The sequence below is a fragment of the Aphis gossypii genome, chromosome 1 (assembly GCF_020184175.1).
Source record: "Aphis gossypii isolate Hap1 chromosome 1, ASM2018417v2, whole genome shotgun sequence".
Classification (NCBI taxonomy): Eukaryota; Metazoa; Arthropoda; class Insecta; order Hemiptera; family Aphididae; genus Aphis; species Aphis gossypii.
Window position 1 is genome coordinate 50943977 of NC_065530.1, and position 18285 is coordinate 50962261.

At 33.9% G+C, this 18285-nt stretch overlaps 1 protein-coding gene, 1 long non-coding RNA gene and 1 pseudogene across 2 annotated transcripts; 2 read left to right on the forward strand and 1 right to left on the reverse strand.

The window, feature by feature from the left end:
- Nucleotides 1-226: 226 nt before the first annotated feature.
- On the reverse strand, nucleotides 227-2212 carry LOC114130034 (uncharacterized). Its single transcript, XM_027994920.2, has one exon. The coding sequence runs from the start codon at nucleotides 2210-2212 to the stop codon at nucleotides 227-229; it is 1986 nt and encodes a 661-aa protein (XP_027850721.2).
- Nucleotides 2213-6085: 3873 nt separating this feature from the next.
- LOC126548914 (uncharacterized) lies at nucleotides 6086-9583 on the forward strand. The gene is made up of 3 exons (XR_007603032.1): nucleotides 6086-6340; nucleotides 6429-6731; nucleotides 7880-9583. It is a non-coding gene; the product is annotated as an uncharacterized LOC126548914 (long non-coding RNA).
- Nucleotides 9584-11083: 1500 nt separating this feature from the next.
- LOC114130045 (venom serine carboxypeptidase-like) lies at nucleotides 11084-13417 on the forward strand (annotated as a pseudogene).
- Nucleotides 13418-18285: the final 4868 nt, after the last annotated feature.

The following is an 18285-nucleotide window of genomic DNA, read 5'->3' on the forward strand; positions in this document are numbered from 1 at the left end:
CAACAACAACTACAAGGACACCTGGTTTCACCCAGAAGGCGGCAACTCGACGTAAACAAGAGACGCACCACAATATATAAGGGAGCCCGAAGACCAGCAACGGCAGATGTACCAAAGCTATCAACAACTGAGCACTTTCACGACACTCAGCCACTTATTTTGTTTGTTACATGTATTTTATTTATATGCAATAAAGACATATTTCGTTATTAAGTTTAACATTCTTTCAAATCAACCATTTGGATTCAAATCTGATACTGGCACGCAACAAGACTTTATATTGTCGTGCCTTGCGCAAGCTCGTTTCTTTCATGAGCAATGGCCCGGCATAGTCGATGCCTACTCGAACAAAAAGAGGACTTGGTTGAACTCGAAAATCCAGCAAATTGGCCATGATGGGCTGTGAGTTGCGAGCTGCTAACCTCACGCAAATCGTGCATTCGCTGATCACACGACGAATAACGTGACACTCACCCACGATCCAGCATTGTCTACCAATCATAGCGGACACGAGACGAGGACCTGCGTGGCATGCATATAAATGCCAATGCCTAGCTATCAAAAGTGCTAAGTGTGAAAGCTTTGACAATAAAATAGGAAATTTGCGACGATCTGTCAGCAGGGAATGACGTAACCTTCCACCAACCCGAATGATTCCTGAATTGTCAATGAACGGAGACAGACGCGCCAAATATCGCGAAGAAACGGGTCGATTGTATAATAATTCCTGACGTAAAGGCTGTAGAAATAATGCCTGAGAATGTTTGACGACAACCATAAGTGCATCATTATATTCCTGTAAATCAAAAGAACCTTTGATTGATGATTTATCGCGACAGCGACGAATAAAATAACGTAAACGTATAATGGTGCGAATTATTCGGTTGAATGACGAGAATCTGTTGTAAAATTTTGACTGCTCCCCCGTAACTTCCACAATATGACACAGCGGATCCATGACCTCGGAAAGCTGTTCCTCGGGCATTAGATGAACATCGGATGACCAACCTTCACCGGACTGATGAAGAAACTCAGGGCCTTCCCAATACAGGCTGAATATGGCTAATATTTCTGGGTGTAACTCCCGGGAAGCACAGTTAGCCGGGTTCATGTCCGAGCTGACATGAAACCAGCGACCAGACGGCACCAATTGATGGATTTGATGGATCCTGTTAGAAACGAAAACCTTATAAGCCACATGTGGCATGTTCAACCATGACAGTACTACTGAAGAGTCAGTCCAAGCATAAACGTTTTTGATCTGGATCCGAGAAGACAAAATATTATATAAACGATGAAGCCAACGAGTGAGTAACCCGGCTGCACACAGCTCCAGACGAGGAATGGTCATAGATTTAGTAGGAGCCAACTTTGTCTTACAACCTAATAATGACAACGAAACATTACCACGACCATCCGTTACCCGAAAATAAACAACTGCAGCATACCCCTTGATAGAGGCGTCAGATAAACCACATAAATCATATTGACATCCTTCGGTGACCCCAACATACCTCGGTATATGGATCAACGACAAATGACGGAGCTCGTCTACAAATGACAACCAGACCTGTTCTATCTCCACGGGGAGACGTGCATCCCAGGAGACGCCAGATTGCCAAACCCGTTGAAGCAAGTGTTTAGCATAGAAAATTACTGGGGATAAAAACCCAAGGGGATCATAAATCCGGGCAACCACCGATGACATACTTCGCTTAGACGAAACAAACATAGTCGAGCTGACATCGTAACTGAATAAATCGTCATCAGGGTTCCATTTCATGCCCAGAACCTGGACCTGAGGTGATTTTTCATCCTTGAACGGCAGAGGGCCAGCTGCCCTATCTTCCGCTGGTATATTCTTCAACAAATCAAACAAATTGCTGGCCCACTTTTTCAAATCCAAGCCGAACTGGCTAAGTATGGACACTAGATTGTACTGGAGAGTTTGAGCATATTCGATGGAATCAGCGCCAGTGCAAATATCGTCCATATAAGTTTGAGACATAAGAGCTGCCTGAACTTGTGGATAATGTTGACTATGGACAACAGCTATTTCTTTGAGCACCCTTAGAGCCAAGTAAGGAGCACTCTCTACACCATACGTAACCGTGTTTAATTCGTACTCATGTATCTTGTCCTGAGAAGAAGCTCGCCACAAAATGTGTTGATATCGACGATATTTTGGAGCCATGAGAATTTGTCTATACATCTTGCGGATGTCGGCTGTAAATACAATGCGATGAATGCGGAAACGAAGTAGGATATCTACGATATCTTGTTAGAGCTTTGGACCTACATACAACACCTCATTAAGAGAGGTATTTGACATAGGTCGAGCTGACGCATCAAACACCACTCGTAACTTTAATTATTCTCCGTCGTATTTTTGGACCGCATGATGAGGTATAAAGTATACACCAGGAGCCTTGGTCAAAGACATATGTCCCATTTCTTCATACTCCTGCATAAATTGCTTATAAACATCGTACAAGTCTTTGTCCTTGGATAACTTCCTCTCAAGTCGCTCGAAACGAAATAATGCCAACTGGCGGGAACCTTTGAACATAGACGGAGAGGGTGGAGCTCAAAATGTAAGGGGAACAACGAATCTACCTGCACTGTCACGATATGTTTCTTCAGAAAATATCTCCTCACACTTCCCTTCTTCAGTAAAGGACGACGGGACTTCGTCTGGTTCTTCTACTTGCTAGAATCTCTCCATCACGGTTTCAATCGAGGTAGTGAGTAACGAAACAACTAACGACTGTGGCTACGCGGAAAAATAACCCTGATCAATTGGGCCTAGAAGGATCTGTCCACTTCTTGAGATGAAGCCCTAATCGTTTGACACAAGCGGACGTCATAATGCTTATCTGTGAAGCTGGGTCAATTAAAGCCCGAACTGGGCGTAGACAACCTGTTATGTCACGAACGTTGACAGACGCGGTACCCAACAGAACCGATCTGGAACCTAATGTACCAACGAGAGAGACGGCCGGCTGCTTGACCGGATTGACCTTGGCATGCGAATTGTCCCGATGTAGTAATTGATTGTGACGACCATGGCAAAGGGAGCACGAAGACTTGCACTTATTGGCCCAACGACTGTTGGCAAAACATATCAGGCATAACCGATGACTGCTTACTAAGGTGTATCTGTCATCAATGGATAGCTCCTTAAACTTAGGACATGCCGACAATATATGAATACCGCTACATTGTTCACACTTGTGAGGTTCTGTAGAGGTTTTATGAGCCACTAATGCAACTGGTGGACCAGAAGAACTACGAGGAGGTTTCAAGCTAGAGGTGGCCATTTTATCATTCCCAAACTTGGGTCTACCACTTTGAATTTTATACTGAGGTTTACTAACCGATTGAGTCATGGTTGTATCAGCATTCTCCAACACCTCGACACGATTTTTGATGAAGACTAACAACACATCGACCGTAGGAAAGTCTAAAGTATTGTCTTGTTCGAATACGGCGGTGACTAGTTGAGAGTAAACACCGAACACCGATTGCGAATAACAAGAAGGAACCCAGATCTGGGATGTTCAATGACCTTAGCAACGCTATATTTTCACCGAACTTGTTTAAAAACGAAATTAGGGCGATCAGAGACTCCTGTTGGTGACATGCAGCACTGAGCATCTCAGACACTAACGTGGTAGCTAATTGCCGAGGTTTATCATAACGGTTCACCAGAGCCGACCAAGCTAGGCCGTATGTAGCATCGGAAACCGTGATGCCTTTCACTACATCAGTGGGACCTGGCTGCAAGCAACCTAACAAATAGTAGAATTTTTCAATGTTCGATAGATGAGCTTTCTGATCTACCAGAGTAATGAAACTATCCCTAAAATTGGGCCAGTTTTGAAGACGCCCGTCGAACGTGGGCAACGGAATTTCCGGTAACCGGATGTGAGACCCAGGTGGAGCAAGACTGGAAATACGTGGACCCAACCGAGCTGACGGGTTCAACACTGGTTCCACCTCGGGAGCATCCTGATCAACGGAATGTTTTTTAGGATGGCTGACCTCACTGGCTGCCACACTACCGGAGCTGGTACGAAATTGTTGCGCTAACGACTTTGCGTTGATCAAAGTATTACGCACCTCTAGCTCAACGTTATTAGAAAACTCATTATCTGTGCCTAACTCGATCATGGCCTCTAACATAGTGTCATTCTCTAGAATAAATTTAGACCAATATCCTTCCAAATCATCTGGGGCTATTAGAAATTTCGACCTGGATGAGCTATCCGTTGAGGCCTGAGATCTGACTGGCGGCAGCGTCGCGTCGAACAGAAGCGCGTTGCTTGTTCCGCGAAAGGCGCTCTAGGTCAGCCATTTTGACGACTTGGAAGAGAACCCGAAATAGAGATGGATAGGACTATTAAACAAAACAATATAATAAAAGAGTAAAGAGCTGAACTGGCAACCAAACAACTACCGGAAGACTCAGAACATAACACAATAACAAATAAACCGAAAACTAATTTAAGTTCAAACACAAAAAAAAACTTACTAAATACTAAACAAGATAAAATAATTAAATATTATATCAAAGTAATAAATAACCTAATCCCAATGAAGTTTATTAAAATAATATCGAAATAGAACAAACTGAATTAAATTCAATAAGAACCTTTTACGATACTAAATAAACAATAAAATAACGAAATGCTATAGGGAAGTATTGAGCTTAACTCCTACCTAAGCTAGTTTATGGCAAAAGAAATAAACCAAAAACTAACTTAAGTTCGTACATGAGTTTATAAAACAATAAGTAATAAAAAAATATAATATAATAAACAAAATACAGAATGTATGATGATAACAATTAACTCCAAACTAGATGTCTCTTTCGCAGTAGCGGCTCGTGAGTTAATATTCTGGGGAGACTTAAAATTTTTTAACATAAACTACGTACAACAACGAAAAAGAAAAACCCTGTTATTGAAAATCTAATAATATTTTAGTATTACATATTTAGTTAATATTTTTAAGTTTAATTTGATTTTTTTGTTCGTAAATTAAAGTATTAAAACCACTAGTTAATAATATGTCTATTATATTGTCTTTTTGCATTTTTAAAATAATTAGAAATATAACAAATATCAAATAGAAGATAGTATAAAACCCTGAAGTAAACGTGTTATAGTTATTAAATCATAAAAATGCATTAAATTATGACAGCGACTAAGAACGGCGCGCTGTACGGCAATTATTGTCGTGAACCCAGTCTCAATAGAGTCTATAATACGCAGCTTATTCTCCCTGCCCCCTCCGGCCCTCCATCAAACCGGCCGTAACATTTTACATGTTATGATTGAAACTGTCGGGCGGCAGTTTCACTGTAACGGCGACCGTCACCGTCATCGATAAAACTAAAATAGCATTTCTATTAAAATAACTATTTAAAGGTTTTAGACTTGGTTGCTTTCAATTTATAATAATAAACAAAGAAAACGATATAAATTATATAATATTATATTTTCAATTCAAATAAAAATATTTTAATGCATTATTATTTTAATTAATTATTATTTACAAGTAACTGGGTTTTTTTAAGGGGGAGGCTCAGTCTCAAAGTCTCCCCTGACGAGCCGCCCCTGCTCTTTCGACATTAAATATTTCCATTATGTAATTAAATATACATTTTAGCTAAAGAACATGATCATTTAATCAGAAATATATCTCTTATTTATATCGACTTAGCCTATGTAACTTACTAAAATTCCCGGGCTTTGTTCGGACACGAAAAAATTAATAGTTTTGTGACGGCGTTAATTGCCAAAAACATCAGTGGATACGAAGTATCATTTATATTTCCTTAAGAACATATTATACAGTTTATACAGCTTTAACTATTTCCTTATTAACGCTAACTAACATAAATGGTGTCATTCACACAAATACATACATATACATAGACTACTGTCAAGTGTCAGTGTCCAAGTATTCCGCAATAGCATCCCAACGATGGATTATTTTTTTTATTTTTATTATTCCACGACAAGCAGAGAGTAATATTCACACAAAAGATATTACGAACAGTTATCAGCGTTGATTTATTCACGACTGCACATTGAAATTCCGATCGTCGGTCTGTGATAATATAACACCACTCTAAATCATATCTAATTAAAACGATTAATAATACTAGTCCTCTGTACGTCATTGAGAACTCATATAAATACGAGAAGAGGACTTAGTATTATTCAGAAGGTAGTTAACTCCAGTGTAAGACTATTGCTCGTCGTGGACTTTGTCACAGCCACATCGCCACGAGTTTACGGTCAATTCTCAAAACTTGTAATTTTACATAGCAGTAAGCTATTTTAACTTTGTTTTATGTCATTATTTATTATTTTATTGTTAAAACTTAATAAAACATTTATTTTTTTTAAATTAAAAAGTCGCAGTGTCTTGCACAGCGATCACTACACAAATTTGGTGTCAGGTGTGGGGTCATCTCAATCAAGCGAAATATAATTATACCAATATTTTAAGTAACTTGAGACCCACCGACGAACCACGTTCTACGGGACAGCAAGAGTTATCAAACCGGATCAGCAGTCAGAACAGTGCAGTTCAAGGACGCCGTCTTTTCAGCCAGCAAGGCAGCTCAAGGAACCAAGTTAACGGAGCAGCGCAACCTCGGCAGCAAAGCGTATACAGGCGCGCAGTTTTTCACCTTCCGAAACAAAGATGAGCAAAGTGTAAGTTATTTTTATTATCTTATACTGTCAAATCTGTAGGAAGAGATTGAGGGTTATACTCAGTAAATGTACTTAAGGAGTAAAGGTTCAAGTGAAACGGACCCAGCCTTAATAGCACCGGTATCAGTAGATTCTGGTTTAACGTTGAATACCGAAAGTACCAAGGAGTAGACGAGTGATTTAATAGACCTTAACCGAACATTTAGAGGGGAGATAATAAATATGGCAAGTCACTTAGATTTTATTACAGCTTTGAGATTTATTCCGGAATTTACAGACGGAAATGAGACTGATCTAGCATCATTCATTGCCCGATGCGATTTCGTATTTTCAAAAATTCCCGACACAATTAAATCTGACATTCTAGACGTAGTACTTATTCAGTTGAAAGGTAAAGCTTTTGAAGCGGTTATATACAGGGAAATTACATCTTGGGAGGAACTTAAGGCACATCTTAGGACTATATTTGGGACATCACACTCTGTGCAGTACTTGCAAGCACAATTAAGTTCGATGAGACAAGGTCCAAAGGAAATGGTAAAAAATAAAATAAACTCAAAATAATACATTGGAGTGTGTCGAGGACCACCCTAAATATAAATAATCTTTTTTACCAGGTGAAGGTTTCCCAATCTTCGTGCCTATACTGTGCGTACCCGTAAGTCCTTAACACCCTACATAGAGATTGGGTATAGGTGAGAGTGAACGTACGCGTCAGTAGCTCTACTGTTTTTTTATTAGGAATTTTGGAACGGTGAAGTAAGCAAAGAGTTAAATCTCCCCAGGACGTTAGGACGGAATTAAACATTTTCTGTTCTATACGAAACGGTTAATTGCTCGGGAAACAGCCAAAAGACCCCCCCCCCCCCGAATTGTATATGTTTTGTATCCTTGGCTGCTAAGTAGGTATACACACATCTGAGTTGATCAGTGAAGTTACAGCTTAGTTTATCTTAACTTACGATTAGCAATACTGTTTCGTGAGAACGGTCTACACATCTGAGTTGATCAGTGAGGACAACGTTCATGATTCGTATTGTTTGCCTACGCTATTTTTAAGTTTCTTGGATTGGCTGATTGAATTTAGATTAGCACTGAACTTCTCCGGAATTGCTTTACCATACTGGTTTATTCATTTTTTTTTATAGGTTTTGGCTGTGCTAAATCGGTGACGTTCTCTGCGACGGATCTTTTGCTGATTTTTTGAAAAATCAGAACGAGACTCTTGGAACTGGCTGATCGGACTATTTTAGCATTGATTAATCGCTTGACTTGTAGAACCATACTTGTTTATTTTTTTTTTTTTTTTGGTTTTGGCAAAACTAACCTAGCGTTGATCGTTGCGACGGAACCCTGCTGACTTGTTGATTTGATATTTAATTGTAATTAATATCAAATACTATGTATACGAAATTAATTATTTTGTTTTCCGTAGTCTGTTTATCACAATATTCTTTAGTTGATAGTATTAGTGCATCTCAGTATTTTAATGGATCCTACGTGGATTACCACCCTGAAATAGATGTTGATACGTTAGACTCAGATTTCCTGCCTGATAGCGTGTCTGACAATACTTGTTTCAACCAGACAAAGTTTATGTTGAATGTTCGTAAATCTTTAAAAATCTTTTGTTCCTTCATAAGACCTTGTGATCTGAGATGTCATCAAAAGTTGCGCTACAAACCCCATCATATATTTGATAATGATGGTAATAAGATCCACTTTATGCGCCTCACTTCCACCGTTAAAGTTCATAGAAGAAAGGACAAATCAGACGCTAAGGAATTTGTTGCGATTCATGATCGCATTTATAAGATTTCTCATAAACGTCGGGAACGTTCTCATGACTTGTCGTATCGTAATTATACTCACTTCATATCTCGTCGTGCACTAACCGGTATCACTTCAGAACAGGCACGCAAAATTGTTGGCGCCTATGAAGTTGGAGTAGGTGTGGCATGTTTGGCGGCAGGAGCTTCTACAGCTGCGGCCGTTGGTACTGCAGGTCTTGCTTCACCGATGGCGGCATTTTCTGTTTCTGCCTGTGGTATTTTGGGTTTTGGTTTATTAACCCTTGAGGGGCTTAATAAAATTTTTTCATGGTGGTAAGAAATGATATCATTTATTCATTTATTAGTCCACCGTCATTGCATGTGTTTTTTTTGACGTTTTTCACATGCTCTTATAGTATAACGTCAGGTTAACCTTATCAGTTTAAATAAGACGTTTTTTATTACTTTCTTCTTAAATCAAAATATATTTAAATTAAAAAAAGAAAAAAAAAATTATTTATGTTATATTATTAAATCATGTAGAAAATGTGTATTAATTTAAGTAATACACCTACATTGTAAGCAATACGCCGGAGATCAGAAAAACATGTTCTTTCCGTCGATTGATTAGCATTAACTCAGCGGAAACACCTGGTTATACTTATATAGGCCAAAGATCACCAGAGATACGTATTTTCCACAAATAGGAAGTTTTAGCCACATTCAGCGGAAACAACATGTTAGATTAAATAATTATGTAAATTACCATGGTAATATAATACCACTCTAAATCATATCTAATTAAAACGATTAATAATACTAGTCCTCTGTACGTCATTGAGAACTCATATAAATACGAGAAGAGGACTTAGTATTATTCAGAAGGTAGTTAACTCCAGTGTAAGACTATTGCTCGTCGTGGACTTTGTCACAGCTACATCGCCGCGAGTTTACGGTCAATCCCCAGTACTAGTAATTTTACATAGCAGTAAGCTATTTTAATTTTGTTTTATGTCATTATTTATTATTTTATTGTTCAAACTTAATAAAACATTTATTTTATTTCAATTAAAACAACAAGTGTTTTAATTTACAAACATATACCTTTCTCATAACAACTCAAGCTCAACCAAGGAACATGCTACGTCGTTTAAATAATAATTGGTACGTAGTCGCAGTGTCCTGCACAGCGATCACTACACTGATTATTACAAAATTGTAGATCTTACACGTTGGTCCCAATCCTAATTAATGATTATTTTTATGTTTATTATTATTTTTATTTTACTACTTCGCGTAACAACATTATTGTCCATCGCTTGGCGTGTTTATTTTTCAAAGGAAGGTTATTTTAAATTTTATGGAAATATATTACCTTATATTGTGTTACATATATTACGATTACGCGAAAGTTTCGACATTATACAACGCGATAATAATATTATGAACATTATTACAACACTATAATAAATATATATATATATATACATGTACGGAAATATTCGTTCAAAACAATGACTACCTTTCCGTTGCTGCAGTATTATTATAATATTAAATACATATTGTAGTATCGTGCACAGTGTGAATTTATTAAAGCTGCGACTTTTGTCGTAAATACACTCACTATACGTGTATAATATAATAATATTATATCATGACACGAGGAATGCCAAATGGAATAAATTAATTCTTCACGTTCGCACACAATTACGCCTGACCGAGTAACGGAGTATACATACACGCATACTATATTATAATATAATATTGTCGTTATGACCCATATCAAATGAATGCAAAGTTCTTAACGAGGCGATAAGTAGTAGTATTTGTAGCAGTTGCAGTGTATATAATATGTGCGATATGCATGAATGTATGAACGATGTAAAAACAAATAAAAAAAACGATGATAATAAAACTATTAAAGTATAAATAGAATATATATGTATAAAATATAAATGTATATAATATAATAAATGTATGTAATATATAAATACATGATGAAATAGATCTATTTTGTCATGTATAAATGTATAAAACTAAAAAAGGAATTATCAAAAACATTTGTCATTTGTAACTTTGTAAGTTGTAATGCAAAATTTGTTTTTTGTTTATAACTTATAAGGTTTAGTACTTGCCTTATACTAGCATTTAAATACTTAAATAGTTTTGTATTTTGATACTTAATAAATAGACAATGCCTAAGTGCTGTGTATATTTATGTGATATTAACAGGGTTGGTAATCTATTTTAATTAACCATGTACATGTTAAAAAATTAAAAAGATATTGTTTTGCCTAATAATTTAATATTGTTAGATGTATATGTCTCAATGTTCATTTGTTTAGATTTTACATATACCATTAACATTTAATGTATATTGGATTTAACTCTATTAAGGTAATATAACTATTTATAAAATCATTTAATTTTATATTTGGTCTCATATGTGTTGTCGATGTAAATCTAAGTATAATTAATGTATGTTAACACCAACAGGTACCTATATCTATAATAAATTGCGATTCATAAAGTATGTCTTTTGTAATTAACAGATTTTGAATAGGTCATTAATATGGCTGAATGAATCACGCATGGGACTCTAACCTGAACAACGGATTTATTAGGAAAAATGAATTTTTGACAAAAACAACTGCAAAAGGATTAAGAATAAGTTTACAATCTACTATTGATTTAGTGAATTATTTGTTAAATTATTGCAATTTTTCCTATGTTTTAACTGGTAAATTGAATCAGGACTGTCTTGAGGTAATATTTTTCCTGTATTATATGTACTTTAACTTCAGAACAAATTAACGAAGTTCCCTTGTACTGAGCATAAGTCTCAAGTTGTGTGTGATATATTCACATACTATATAACTATGAGTATGCGTCAGTTCACATATATGGTTAACCAAGAAAATAAAAAGAGCAATAGAAATAAAAAATAAAGTGACAAGGGACAAAGGGCAATTAACTAAATACGGATTGATTGACGGTAACTTTATATTATGTTATTTTACCGTCTAAAATGTTCTCATTAAATAATAATATTATAATACTGGCCAGGGGGGAAAAAATAACGACAGTTATAATAAATACTTATACGCTGTCGAAAAGTTTTATTTTATTTAATTATCGAACAATTAAAATACTTAAATTAAATAATTGAAAAAAATAACAGTAGGTGCCTATCTATAATAATGTGCTCGTGTTTAGCTTTGTTTAAATAATAAATAACTACTGATAATATCCAATATAATAATTGAGGGAAATATGAAAATATATTACAATAGGTATAATGTCGATAATAATTAATATATTAACATAGTAAATTAACGTTGTTTCAAACGGTTACAGAAAACGGAAAGCGGAGATTCGAACAATATGAGAGTACGGTTCGAGCTCAGATCCTAGCTGGTGACTTCAAGGAAGCTTTCCGAACGTACGACGAGATGTTGAACGGCAGATTATATCAGTACCCGACGCTGTTTAAGAACCTGACCGGAATGCAATACTACTACAACGTGTTGTTGTTGGACCGGAAACCACCGTCGTCCAATGATTGGATGGATTTCGTGGAAAACACGTCCGTGAAGGCCGCGTTGCACGTGGGCTCACGGCGGTTGAACAAAAATACGACGGTGGTCCAACAGAACTTGCTAAGTGCAATCAGTGGCCCCGTGGTTGGCCAATCTGTTGGATTCCGACCAGTACCGGGTTTCTGTTATACAGCGTGCAGCTTGGCATCAAGTTTAATCACCTGGGTAACATGCGTATGGCCCAGGCGCTCGAGTGGACAGATGCGGAACGATTTAGGAATAGTGCGATGCGTACCATTTGGCGCGTTCTCCAACGGAAAAATGAATTTGAAGACGGAAACGAAACTGTCGTGGCCGGTTAAGCGACAACATCCGGTCCGCTGACCGTGCTGTTGGTAAGAGATGCTGGTCACATGGTGCCAACCGACCAGCCGGTTTGGGTTCTGGATCTCATCAACAAGTTCACGGCCGGCATAACGTCAAAAATTATTATTATATTTATTTTTTTTATTCACCACAGAACAGATCAATATTTAACCAAAAACAGCAAAAAGATACTAAAATTGAATTAGATGAAAAAAACCAAGCAGTGATGGCTGGAGCCCTGGCAGTGGAAAAATTATATAATGCTCTGAAGACCCATTTTAAACCGGACAACCCAACACATGCAAATATTGGGAAGATCAAGTCATCCTACAATATCAATAATATTTCTAATACCCACAATACAAATCTTACTATTATTAATAATTATTATAATTATAGTACCACAACCGAGGAGAATATTTAAACCAAAATATGGAGGTATGGTAAGTATGTAAACTATATTCTACTAGTCTTCACAACTCACTATATGAAAGTTTTTAAGTATAATGTGTGAATAATGAGAATCAATGATTCGTGGCTTGGCGTGACTCAATAAGCAGCGATTATTTTGACTTGTCCTGTTTAGTTTCTGAGTAAAGACCCCGTTGTCTCATTGTTACCTCCATATTTTGGTTTAAATATTCTTCTCGGTTGTGGTATTATAATAATAATTATTATTATTAATAGTTAAATTAATAGAAATATTATTTGTATTATAGGAGGACTTGATCTTCCCACTATTTGCATGTGTTGGGTTGTCCGGTTTAAAATTGGTCTTCAGAGCATTATATAATTTTTCCATTGCCATGGCGCCAGCCATCACTGCTTGGTTTTTTTCATCTAATTTAATTTTAATATCTTTTTGCTGTTTTTGGTTAAATATTGATCTGTTCTGTGGTGAATAAAAAAAGAAATATAATAATAATTTTTATATATTCTATAAACTTAGTATTTCCTAAACTTAATGATATACACGATAAAATAATAATCATGAAACATATGAATTTCATTTTGTTTTTGTTATTATTTTTTTTTTAATTATCAAAGGATCACAGTCTTCAATCTAAAAAAAAAAATACGAAACATTATTGTTTTCAGTTACAAATTATTGGAAAAACATTATAATATAACTAGCAGCCACGTAACTCGCTTTAAGTGAGTACCCAAGGTCAGAGACACGACTTTAAAAATAATATCGTAATAAGTCTAGTAATCACATCACAGATTTTTATATCGAACTAAAGATTAAGCTACCTACAAAAACATAACAATATAAATACATATACAACGATATAATACAATTTATTGAACCAAATACAGTATTGTAGGTACATTGGTTAATAAATACTAGACGGTGAATGAAACATCAACGTAATTATACGCGAAAATCTAAGCAAAAGCACCTACCTAAAAGCTAACCTAACTGAATGAATAAAAATAAAAAAACCCGAAGGAAACGTTGTCGGCGGTCGTACTCATTACCGCGATCGCGTTTACTACGAAATAATATAATAATATAATATAATATAGGAAGGAAGATAATATACTTACATCAATTATGCAGGAACCACAGTAATTTGTATTCATACCTATGTATAAATATTTTATAATACGAGTTAAATAACAAAATAATATTAATATATTTGTGTATCGTAACCATGTATGGGATATTATTTGTTATAAGCCAGTAATCCTTATAAAAATACAGTATTTCGAACAATATATTATTACCTATTTTAAATATTTTAAATATTTTAAAGCATTTAAAATGTTGATAAAAGTGTGGTTGCATAAATCCCTTGCAAAAATAACAGACTGTGACAACAATCTATAGTGTGAAAATGAAATGACGCAAGAAACCTTCAACGATTTAAAAATGCCAAAAGATGATTCAAGATCAAGATTCGTGACCTTTTATATCATTGCATTGTAGCAGACGACAACCACAATTATTAGATTTATAAAATACGCACTAAAGGCATTATAACAGACGGTGACTTCCCATACAGCAAAATAATATTTTTAATATACTTTCAAAACGTATTTCAAGAAACGAAAATGTTTTTAATTAGTTTTCATTACATTGTAAGGACATCTAACGCGTACGGAGAAGAGCGGAAAAAATATCGGGAAACTTTAGAACTCACGTCAGAAAAAACATATCGATTACGAAACGGCGTGGTGGCGGCGGCAAATAACGTTTTCGAAAAGACCGCGGCGAAAAGGAATTTTTCGTTTTTATTTCCTTTTAATGTCTATTTATGCTTATGGTCGTAACTAACTGACCATTGACGTTTGGAACATATGCATATCATAATGTCATATAAGAAAATTATTTTTATCAGATTCTATGTTTTATATTTTTTATTTGCATGTTTATTTTTCACGAACACTTTAATAACAAACTTTTATTTGATTATTCAATAAATATTACTACCTACATGGCTACATAAGATACATTTCATCAGTATAGAAAAATTATTGTTCAATAACAAAAACATGTATTATCTCCTTATGTATACCTCTCAAATTAATTTTTTGTGTTTCATCTATAGTTAACAACTGTCCTTGTAAACAATTTATTTTAAGTACATTCACCTGACTACCTTAATGAAATGCAATTGTATTTGTAAACTTGAAGCCGTTGTCTTATCTTTAAAAGCATCTGATAAATAACTCTTAATAGTAGTATATGGGGAATTTGAGGACACTTTTTTTTTTTTTTATTAAATTTTTTTCTTAAAAAAAAGTATCAAAAACACAAAAAACATCTAAAAACCGACCTTATATTTTCCTATTAAAAATTACAAAAAATTTAAACTATTTTAAATTATTTTATTAATTTTAATTATTTAATAGATTTCTCTACCTTTATTATAAGTGACTGGTTTCAAATCAATAGTACTAATTATTTAAATTTAGTTAGTATTAATAAATTTTGATAAAATTCTTCTAATAAAAATAGTTATAAAAAAAGCGGGTAAGTGGGTACCGCTCTGCTGTACATTAGGTGCCGTGAGGATCTTTATTATATATTTTAGAAGTGTTAAATTTTAATCCAATGATAGTTATCATTGTATACGAAAGACGATTCTGAACGAAGATGATTTGTCAGTCTAGGATATAATTTCCAGTGGTTGGTGAAAAAGGTGGTTTTTATTAATGGCCTCAATACACTAAAATTTAAGTTCTTTTATAATTATTGTAAACTAAACTTATGAAAAATCTTGTATTAAATTTTCAACTCTTAGCTACTTATGCAATTTTTTTATGAACTATACCTACAAAATAATTTGCAAATATTCATGACTTTGACGAATTTTCGTCAAAATTTGAACTTCAAATGCTAATAAAAAAAAAATTGTGCCTATGTATTCTTATAATTTTTTAATTACTATAAGAATAACATATGAGGAACTTTGTATAAAATTTTCAAGTATTTTGACTCTGCCAAAAAAATTTTATCCACACTTCAAAAAAAATTTTTCGGAAAAATTGAAAATCTCAGTTGTTTATAAATAGCTCAAAAAAAGTCAAAATATTTTGAAAATTAAATCATACAAAGAAAATACCAATCTTAATAACTGGTGAAATTTTCAAGTATCTACGACTTATACTTTTTGGATAATAACAAATATTTAAAATCGTTTGAGGATAAATCGTTATCATTACGCGATTTCGTAAAAATTTAAAATTCAAACGCACATAAAATTTTTCCTATAATGATGCTTCGAGTTTTCTCTATAGCTATTTAAAGAAAAACCTATGGAAAACTTAGTGTTGTATTTTCAATCTTTAGTTATAAACACAAAACATTTTATGATTTTTCAACTTCAAAATTACTTGCAAATTTTCGCGTTTTCGACAGATTAGTTCAAATATTTACAAATGGAGTTTTCCAAAGGGAAAGAGGCCTTTAAGAACTCCAAGGAAGAGTTGAGAAGATCAGATAAAGACATTAAAGGTCCTGTATAAAGAACGAAAATATTAAAATAACTGTATGATCGTTTTAGTAAGTTAGTTTTATACATTAAAAATTCAGTTAAGTCTTACGAAACTTGGCAATTTTTTTTTTATTCCTATTACCCTATTTACCCATAAAACATAACACCATTGATAGAGTTTTGCCGAAATTCGATTCTCGATTCCATTATCTCGGGTTACTCACGGTGGTATTTTATTAATTTACCTCCCACAGGACAATAGTTATATAATATACGTATATATAATATAATATAATATGCATAGACGCATTACTATTTCGAAATCACCAATTAACGTTAAACTTAAAGTTTAAAATAATATAGACTACTGTATAGCGACTAACGAGTTACTGTTTGACTGTTTTTAAACTGTTGAATTTTATAGAAACCCTTTTTAGCTGGCTTTACACACCGCAGCAACTATAGAAAACTTAAATAAAATAAATGCATACAAATTTGTTTTTATATAAACTGTTAAATAATGTAATGTTTTTTTTTTTTTTGGATTTACGAACTGTAAAAAATAAGCAAATTTGATATGACGTGAGATGGTAACACTATGACTGAACAAAAATTATTGAATTCATTACAACTGAGCAACTGAGTATTTTAATTCGATTATACGTAATAATAGTACGTATTATCTTACCTGCATATAATAGTCAGTGGATAGATACTTAGTAAATATCTCTAGTACCAACAAGCACAAAAGTTAGCCACTGTTATAGTGGATTATAATTTAATACAATATCTAACATTTTATTACATTACTAAAGTTGAGCGTATAATATAGTTTTCAGTATTTACGAATTATACCTGTATGAATATAGTATTATAATATATTATAGTAAGTTATGAAACAAAATAAATAAAATGCAATAATTTACGTTATTTTACTAAATAATAAAAGGTATAAAAAAAAAAATCCGTCGAGAACGAACCATAACTATGGTTTATGTCATAAATAAATACATATTAGTTACATAGCGTTATTACCCGGGGCATCTATATTATTATATTGGTTGACAACATAAATATATGTATACGTTTTAAGATGTTTCAACGATGTAACAAATAATCAAATAATGTGTATATATTATAATGATATATAGGTACCCGGAAAATAAAAAGTATCAAAGTGCATTCGAATGTCGGAGCACTTATGACAAAAAAAAAAAAATCGAAACTAACCGTGTGAAATCCAGAGCTATTTTCCAAACAATTTTTTTAAAATACAAGTTATTTGGGCATCAAGAGATAAGATTGACTTGTTGCTAACCTAATCTTTTGTTTCTATTTTTAAGAGTTATAGTTTAAGTAAGTTAAAAATTAGTATAGTATGACATTTGTTTCGATTAGGTTATTTTAGTAAATAAATTACAATAATAATTCATTATTTAAATATGTTACATTGTAACACTTATAACTAAACAACTTTAGTGGTTTTTTTTTTTTTTTTGTAGAGTAAAATGAATGAACAATAACTGCCTTCAACGAAAATTTTTAATAGTTAGCATAATATAATCATTCTACTCGAATTAACATCATCGGTATCCAATCATAAGGTTAGGTTAAATGTAATCCTCGGTCAGTCGAGGAAAGTCGAGAGTGAGCAAACGACTAGCGTGTCTACACAGAGCATCTTTTAGTTTTTTTTAACAGAGCGTCATATAGATTTAGTCAGAGCATCTCGTAAATTGTAATAATATATTCATTATACAGTGTTTTATTAAATAAACCTTTAATTATATACCTAGTAAATTCCTGTATTGTTTAATTTGACGTCGATATTATTATTTGAACACCATTCGACGGTGGGCTACACTTTAGTGTATATTATTGTTATGTGATTGATACTAATTTGGTAGCTACAGAAAGTATGTTTAAATGTGTT